The sequence below is a fragment of the Agrilus planipennis genome, unplaced genomic scaffold (assembly GCF_000699045.2).
Source record: "Agrilus planipennis isolate EAB-ADULT unplaced genomic scaffold, Apla_2.0 scaffold223, whole genome shotgun sequence".
Classification (NCBI taxonomy): Eukaryota; Metazoa; Arthropoda; class Insecta; order Coleoptera; family Buprestidae; genus Agrilus; species Agrilus planipennis.
This window is the reverse complement of record NW_020438932.1, coordinates 297,413-306,851: the sequence shown is the minus strand read 5'-3', so window position 1 is coordinate 306,851 and position 9,439 is coordinate 297,413. Positions and strand designations below refer to the sequence as shown.

Here is a 9,439-nt window from a genome sequence, read left to right as displayed (position 1 = left end):
ATTACATTTGATTTAGGAAATGACATTTATTCAGGTCTGTCTTAATGATCACATCAATGTCAAACGATGCAAACTAAGTGTATAAGGATAAATTATAAAGTTTGATTTCGGATTACTATATCATTTTGAACTAAATCGATTTTTGTGGGATTAAAGTTGGGCTTAGTTGATAAAGTGAAATAGAGGTTTTGATTTATGGGAACCTGTTCTATGACCGCATCACCATCAACTTTTTGTAAATCATAATTTTTGACTGAAGAATTGTATTATCTCGAACTACTTAATAGAATTTGATAAATGAAGTTCTTCGTGGTGTTCCATTTAGGCAACTCCGGAATGAATTTGACTTCGGAACGAAAAGATGATTGGAAGAGGAAGTTCTAGCGGCGATTGAAGCTGCGCTTAGTTGATGTAGTGGAACAGAGGTTTTAAATTATGGAAACCTATTTTGTAATCATATCATCATGATCAAGGATTGAACCTTTTGTAAACCATAAATTTTGACATTGAACTCGAACTATTTAACTGGATTTGATAAACGGAGTTCTTCGTGGTGTTCCATTTAGGCAACTCCAGAATGAATTTGACTTCGGAACGAAAAGATGATTGGAAGAGGAAGTTCTAGCGGCGATTGAAGCTGCGCTTAGTTAATATAGTGAAATAGAGGTTTTAAGTTATGGACACCTATTTTATGGCCATATCATCATGATCAAGGGCTCAACTTTTTGTAAATCATAAATTTTGACTTTGATTTCGAACTACTTAAGTGGATTTGACAGACGAAGTTCGTCTTGGTGTTCCATGAATAACTCTGGAAAGAATTCGACTTCAGACCGAAATGAAGATTAGATGAGGAAGTTCTGGTGGAGATTGAAGCTGCGCTTAGTCGATATAGTGAAATAGAGGTTTTGATTTATGGAAACCTAATCTATCATGATCAAGGATTGAGCTTTTTGTAAACCATAAATTTTGACTTTGATTTCGAACTACTTAAGTGGATTTGACAGACGAAGTTCGTCTTGGTGTTCCATGAATAACTCTGGAAAGAATTCGACTTCAGACCGAAATGAAGATTGGATGAGGAAGTTCTGGTGGCGATTGAAGCTGCGCTTAGTCGATATAGTGAAATAGAGGTTTTGATTTATGGAAACCTAATCTATCATGATCAAGGATTGAGCTTTTTGTAAACCATAAATTTTGACTTTGATCTCGAACTACTTAACTGGATTTGACAAACGAAGTTTGTCGTGGTGTTCCATTTAGGCAACTCCAGAAAGAATTCGACTTCGGAACAAATGGAGGATTGGACGAGGAAGTTTTGGCGGCGCGAAGGTAACCAAAAAAGAAGAATCGATCGGGAACTGTGTCAAATTTCGTTGCATGGTCAAAGGCGATGTCGGTGTCGGCGTAAAGTTCGGTCTGGTGACAGGTTGATCGCAGTTGGTGAACTTGAAGTCACAGAGGCCCAACAGCAGCAGCGGCGGCCGAAGTGTCGGACGTCGTTGTCATCGTCATCGACGCCGTCGTCGATGTCGGCACGTTGTCGTCGTTATAAAAGTCGACATCGTCTCCGACGCGAGTCGCTCTCTGCCACCGTCGTTGCCGCCGATGCCGCTGCTGGCGCTTTTTTGTGATAATGTGTGATATTGATTCGGGTGCAACGGGGCCGGCGCATGCACGTGCATGCTGCTGCCACGACTGGTGGGTGGGTGTCGGCGGGCGCGAGGGACGCAGGGGGGGACGCAGCGATGCAGCTAGACTTTGGCGGGTCGGAGGGGGCGGACGTGAACGTACGGACTACGAAACGGACACCGTCGCAACGACGGCGGCAACATCGCGTCTCGCTGGTGCTGCTGCTGCTGCTTTTGCCTGCCGCTTTGGTCGCCAGCCTGCTTGCTTGTTCTTCATCTCGCGAGATCGCACCGACCGAAACGACGACGGCGAGCGGGAGTCTCTCTTTTTCTTCGCGGTGCAACAAACACACACACACACACATACATACATACACATTCGTGGAACATACATACATACACACACACACACACTGTTAAACACACACGTATACGTATTCACCCATCATCGTCGAAAGCACGCACGACGTCGTCTTCTAGTCTTGTACTCCGAGCCTAAAGAAAAACAGTGTGCAAGTTATTAGTGAGCGTCGCCTTTTCCAACACGTATTGGCAACAATTGTTATTCGAAAAACAAAAAAAAAAACAAAAAAACTCGGGATAAATGGATCAAGCGCGGCGCGTCGTTTGTTGCCGATTGTTGTCGCTGTTGCTATCATCGTCATCGCCTTGGCGCGAACGCTATGTGATTGTGCGTGTGGTGACGAATTCGCGCCGCCAATGCCGACCCTGTTCGTCGTTGTTATCAGTGCGTTAGTAATTTAGTGAGAACCCTGGTCGCAGTAGTATCTATCTATCTAGCAACAATAATGGCTATCAACTTTTCCGCCTCGTTCGCCGCCTGTTTGGCCGCGGGCCTTAAGGTGCCCCGCCAAATTATGTACTGCATTTCGCAAGGTGAGAAACGAAAAATGTAAAAATGAAAGAAAACTGCCAGCGCGACCCTGGCGATAACAGTATAATGGTCAGGGACGTCTTCTGTCTCCTCGTTCTCTTCTGTCCTGTCCTGTATTCTGTATTGTACTAGTTTCAAAACACGTGCTCCAAGTCTCAAATGTCGCCGTCGTGGCCTTTGTTTTGTGAACCTCGAAGTCCGAAAGTTGCAATGGCAGGGTTGCAATTGTCTATTGTCCTGCGCGTTAAGGAGCTCGTTCAAGATGCACTTCGTCTCGATGCATTTTTATTGGAGTCAGAAAATATATTTATGAGTGGTGTATCTCATGTTCTAATACAATCTCTCTACCAAGTGATGGTATGGTCATAAATGTAATTGACAAAGGATTAATTTACTTTTAATTCAGAATTCGGTTTCGTGTAGGAATTGCTCATTTGCAGACACTGACTTTTACAGATTTATACTTTACGAAGTACCTATTGTATTTTCAATAAGCTTATCTAGCTTTTATAGTTTTAGGTCTTCCCATTGCATTCGATACAATTCCTTTTAAAATTAAACGAATCAAACGATACGAGAAGCCAAGGATTACTATAGTCCAAACGTCTGTTTTGAGTAAAAATATTCTTTAAATATGAACGAATGTTTTCTTGCTTAGACCAGTATATAATTTCGATTAAATACGTAACTTTATTCATAAAGAACAACAATTTAAAATAAGTGGTGCCAGGCTCCTCCACCATTAATCATGAAAATTATGTAGTCTTCTTTTCTAAATTGCTGAAATCTGGTCTATTCATTTCTCCTAATTCTAAATGATTTTCCTCTAGGCAGATAATTTGAGCCAATGAAGAGTTACTAAACAATTACTAAATTATCTCTGATACTTGGAAGGACACCTTTGGAGTTGAAATGTGTATATTAGATTTCTAAACTGAAATTGGCAAGGATCTTTCGTATTGAATCCAGAACGTTTTGAGTTCTTGCAACTTCATATTAACAATGAAGTTAAAACTGCAAGATATTTAATGACTAAAGATCATCAGTGGAAGAAATACTGACCAAAACCCAAAACAGTTTTATTTACCATTACGACTAAATGTCTCTGGATCTTTTTATCGGTTTTACAAAGTTACAAGTTTGTCATGTCTGGCGTAGACGGATAACGAAACACGTGACAAAGTTTCCTTTCTGACGACATGCAGTGCCTTTTGGTCATAACCTTTGTTCAGTGATCGTTATCGTCCAAAAGTTTATGCAACGGCAACGATGCAAGCGATGCCGTTCGGTTTGCGCATGTGTTTCCATTCACTCCAACCGACTTACACCGGAATTTTCTTGATGCGAATGCATTTTTCACGAAGGAAAATCTAATTTTATTAGCGGTTTACTTTTTCGGTCGCATAGCGAACGATATTTTCTTCTCGCAATTCACCATTCAGCTTATTGTGGAAATACATTATTATCAGTCAATTTTATATTAACGTTAGGGTGACTTTTTTAAAGGGTCTACATAATTACCTAGCCATCTCTTTGCGTCGAGTGGTAGAATCCTATTGAGTTTTCAATTTTTGTAAAATTGTATTCTATACATAACTGAACCGAAGTCTTTAAAAAACTTAGACTGAAAAGGAATTGTCGTAAAGACTTCTTTCCAATTTTATAATTATTAAAGAACGATCGGGTTTTTTTAATGAATATTGCTTTAAAAAGCATTAAAAATGCCTCAGTATTCATCAGTATTCGTTATCTTCCAAAACCTATCTAGACCATATACTCATTAACCCTCTACAATGAAACGGTTATTCTCTATAACGAAGAAGAAAATTTTATTGGTCTTCAAAATTCTGTTGTTTTTTCATATATATCATCCAGTATAATCAAAACTGTCTACATATAACGAATGAAACTGTTAGGTCTCTTCAGTTATTGAAAGTTACTTCATTGCTTCATTATCATCATCACAAGGTTGTGAAACTGGAGACTGGAAACTCGAAAACTTAAACAATTCACTTCGGAAACTACTCATAAATAATAAATATCTAACTCCCTCTCTTTACTCCTGTTTCTGCTTTTAATTCGTCTCACCCCAATCATCCTAATACCTTTCCTATTTCTTACTGATTTCCATATTGCCGTCTGTTCTTTTTCATTTCCTAAAACCTCCTGATTTTTAACTTTTCCTATCAGTCCTATTTTCATCGTCTCCCAAATATAAAAACACATAAGTTTGAAATTGCAGAATCACTTCATTTTTATAAATATTTTTTTTTTTTGAATGAAGAAAATACTTGACAAGTTTTCGAAAGGTTTATACCAACTTTGATAATTGTCAGAGATGAAATAAACAATTTGAATCTTGCGAAGTTATAAACAGATTTATTGTTGGATACATTGAAAAATTAATTAATAAAAATATTTTTTAAAAAATTTGAATAATTAAAAAGTTATTGCATCAAACTTGAAGGTGTTTTCTTATTTGGATAGATAGTAATAACATTGCAGGTGATCTAGGTACTTAACATCACAAAGAGTCATGTTTGGTAATTATATCTAATGAGAGGTAGATATTAAGCTAATTAATATCTGTTTGTTCTTTATGGGTACATTGAGATAGTGACGAATTGTATAAAAAGTTTAATTGTTGGTGATTATTCAACCTATAAACAAATGAACATACGCTGTTTAAATATATACAGGGTGAATGAAGCATAGTTTCTCGTGGCCCATTTATTAGCGACATTAATTTTCTAGCTTTGAACAGTTGTTTTATTATTAAAGTTGCTTTTAATATTATTATGAGTAACTTGTCTACAATAGAACTAAACAAATACACGTCTAGACTGAACAATCGTCAGAAACTTCGTCGTCTATAAATTATTAGACGAATTGGGTACTTTTCGACTTTTATATTAAACTGCAGTCACCAAAACTGCACGAAACTCCATCGCACGGCGCATGTTTTATTTTTATTGATTTCCAAGGTATGCACATTAAGACCACCACAGGAATAAGGTTGTCCTAAGTGATGAGGTCAAAATTAAAAAAAATATCATTTACTGCCTAAATAAATGGTAGTTAATGCTGTTGCCATTTGATTCGTTCAAAGGATTTCTTTACATTCTTCTGGAGACTCTTAACTATTTACCAAAAGTTGTGCTTTAAGCTTTGAAGTCGTTTAGAAACTACATGGTGTAAATCTTTGACTGTCTCTTCCTGTGACCTTTTGTCACAGGTTTCCACAATCTAGTGACCCATTTCCTACTACATCGTTCATAAAATTTGTTTTTGAGATGAAATTGAGTTTCTTTTGGTTTTTCCTGGGTGTCAAGTTTCTTTTAATAGGAAGTCGGTTAACGTAGCATAGGGTCAAGTCGCATTTAAGAAAAGGAATCACTACTTCAAAAATTTTGCACGTATTTTGTATACTATTTCTTGATAGTTCATTTGGTATTGACTTGAGACGCAGGATAAGGTCCAATTGCTCTGTGTTAGCTAGATTGCCGGACGTACCCGTCGTCATCTTTTAAGTAAGTGTGGTTCGCTCAATTAAGGATGTGGCTTCTTCGTCTTCATCTGTTGATTCTCAAATATAATCGTGTTAATATAGTCCATTTGGTTACAGATTCTTTTTATGATCATTTAGAGGCACTTCAGAATTTCTTCTTCTTTTAAATTCATCATGTTCCTTCAGTCGATTAGTAAATTCGTTACTGTTTTTGTGACTACTATATTCCTAATAAGTATGAAAATTTATAATTCTCTTAATTCACTCCAACCTTCTCAGGCAATGAAGGTCTAATCAGAGACATATTAGAGGCAGAAAAGGGAGTTAGGAGGGGTAGAGGTAGACCTTGATTAGATTACTGTTCGCAAATAGTTAAGGATGTGGGTTGTTCTAGTTTCAGGGAAATGCGAAGATTAGCTCAGGATAGAATACAGTGGAGGTGCGTGTTCAACCAGTCTTAGGACTGACGACATTATGGATGATGATGAATTCATTCCAAAGAAAAAAAATATTTTAGGCCCAAAATTATTGGACGTATAAGTGGAGATAAAAATTGATAGTTTTAGGTATGTTTTCTTCGGAATTACAAATGCGAGAGCTTTTTTGTCATAATATATGCCTTATCTATATGAATAATTCCAAATTTTCCGGATTGCTTATAATAAAGGAGAAGGAGGTAGGTAATCGCCGTTTGTTACACAGTTTGTTGTGGCGACCCTAACGGTCTGGCTGCCAGGGGCTTCTAACTTCTAATCAAAATGAGACATTTTCAAAACATAAGGCGGCAACATGTGCATCACTTTCACCAGTACCTTATGGTAAATCGTGTTGGGTGTTATTAATAATTTGAACAAATATAGTTGCATTCTTATTTATAACACGATGCGCATTTAACGCTAATCTTGGCAATAACAAGAGAAATTGTCTTAAGTAATTCCAATGAAAAATGTACATCTTATAATAATAAAAGATATCGCGCTATTTTTAAACAGTGAATAATTATGCAAGTGACCCCTAACTCGATCGTCAAATATATGCAATGCAATCAATTATGTCTGCATTATGTGCACAGTCTGATAAATTTGTTAGTAAACAAGCCTTCAAGGTTAAATTTTCTTCAATCGTTCTTTTCATTTTCTTTTTAATTGCCGTTTCGACCCTTGGCTAAAAATCGACATCACATATTCGAAGTAAAATTTTCGACGAAAGTCAAATAACTGATTGGTTCCTGATCTTTTCCCACAAGAAATGATACTACCTGCAGATTGAGTTCCAAAGGCAACTCACGCAAAATTTGGACATTTGGACCAAAGAAATGAATAAAGAATGAGTAAGGTCATGCCAAGGCGGTCATTATCGTCGTCAGCCCTAAGACTGGTTGGACAAAAACAAAAAAAACTTTTGGTTGTTTCATTTCCACCAGCCAGTCCCTCCGGACTATGCCGGAAGGTAGGGCGGAAGGCCCTCTTCAGCCTGCTTTCAGGAATCGTGGGAATGGGTGGGTGGTGGTTCGGGTGAGATAGTTGAGACGGACGAAATGAAGACAGAAGAGAATGAAAGATTATCTGTGGAATATTACTGCCTCAGCATTTGCCTAAGTGATCCAAGGAAACCACAGAAAAACATGGACCAAGGCAGACGGACCCGGAATCGAACCGACGTCCTCCCGAATGCTAAGCAATGGTCTAGACCTCTAGGCCATGCCGCTCGGACACGCACTACCACTCTTTCTTATTTTGAGCTAAATTTTGCATTTCCCTAAAACTGGAACATCCCACATCCTTAACTATTTATGAATAGTAATTTAATCTAGGTCTATTTCTACTCCTCTTAATTCTTATCTCTGTTTCTGATATGTCTCTAACTAGCCGTGAGAAGGTGACCTGTCAACCTATCTTACTTATTTCTTATTGACGCTCTCTGTTCTCCTACTTTTTCTAATAATCCTTCATTTCCCTATCCACGGTATCCACATCATTTCGCCTGTAACACCGTATTTGAACTCTTTAACAATCTTTTTCAAATTCCTAAATGAATCGTTCGCCAGCATAGAAGCTACTTCTTTTTGTTAAAGACCACTCGACCCTGCGCTATCATTTGTTTCATATCTCTACTGCTTCTTCCATCCTGAGCTATCTGAATTCCTAATAGATACCGAAAATGAGCGACTTGTTCTAATTTTTCGTCTCCTATCTTTATATTCACCTTTACCTAGCTTTCCTACCTTGAAGAGCAATACATATAATTTTTTTTTCATTTAATTATCGATTACACATCAAAGAGAACATTGTTTTTCGTTAGATTTTATGTGAGATTTGATGAGTGATTTGACGTGGAAATCGCCCGTTTATAGGGCAACACCCAAAAAAATCAGTAACTATGCATTTTCATGTTTTAATTAAAAAACCAACTTTTGGAATCTATTCTACTAAATTCTGATCGTTGATAAGCTATACATGGGTCCGTTGGTGTATTAAACTGGTAGTTATCCTGGACGTTATCCTTTATAAAGCGGAGCGACTTTGGTAACCTTTCCTTTGGCAGAATCGTAAATAAAAACAATCGTTATTTTCTTCGCCGCTGCACATCGCGTACTATGTTCGATTTTCGCCTAAAAATATCCGAGGATAACACTGAAAAAACGACGGCAATGAAGTTCACTGGCCGTCGCCTTTCTGAAATGCAGCAGCTATTTGTGTTTATGGCCGTCGCGTCCGTCGTCGTGTTTACGGCGCGAATTTATAACGAACGCCACAACCGACACAACGAAAACTATACAAACATAAACGCTCGCACGAGTCTTTTTTTTTTTTTTTTTCGGATATACGAGTAATTCGTACGATAGTAATTTTTTTCGGGTGAAAAAATAGGCAAACTGTATATACATATACAGTATGGCCATGAAGAACAACAAAGTGGCTGACATGAACTTCGAAAATATCGATTTTTTTAGGGGTACATTGGAGTGCCAATGCCAAAAATTAGGACTAAGAAACTGTCACTGATATTTAGTATTCGATGGAGTTGGGCCGGCTTCTTTGATAAAATTTAAATTATGAGAATCAAATTTTTAACCTTGGTACCAAATTAACTCATTTTCCACTTTATTGTACCATCTGTATTACAGTCACATCTTTGGAGGTGATAGTTACACCAAGTTTGGCTTCGGTCGTAAATTTTGGTAAAGGTTTAGATGATGGCCCCCACCCCCGAAGGAAGTGGGGATGGGGAGATCGAAAGAGGAGGTCTTCCCCACCACTGTACCATAAAAAGTTCGTGGCGGTCTCACCCCCATAAAAAGTTATGGGGGTTCAAAGTTAATAAATATGCCAATTTTTATACATTTCTAGGCATGTAAATATTTATATAGTCATTCTTAAACAATATTCAAAGGTAAAACTAATG

General features: G+C 37.7%; 1 protein-coding gene across 2 annotated transcripts in view; it reads left to right on the top strand.

The window, feature by feature from the left end:
- The first annotated feature begins 1,866 nt into the window (after positions 1 to 1,866).
- LOC108742060 (zinc finger protein 502) overlaps positions 1,867 to 9,439 on the top strand; it is a 22,589-nt gene continuing 15,016 nt past the window's right edge. Inside the window, exon 1 of one of the 2 annotated variants that reach the window (XM_018477072.2) lies at positions 1,867 to 2,528. In XM_018477072.2, the coding sequence (XP_018332574.1) occupies positions 2,441 to 2,528 (88 nt within the window). In that variant the 5' untranslated portion in view covers positions 1,867 to 2,440. The remainder of the gene's footprint in view (positions 2,529 to 9,439) is intronic. The other variant, XM_018477073.2, reaches the window with a different exon arrangement.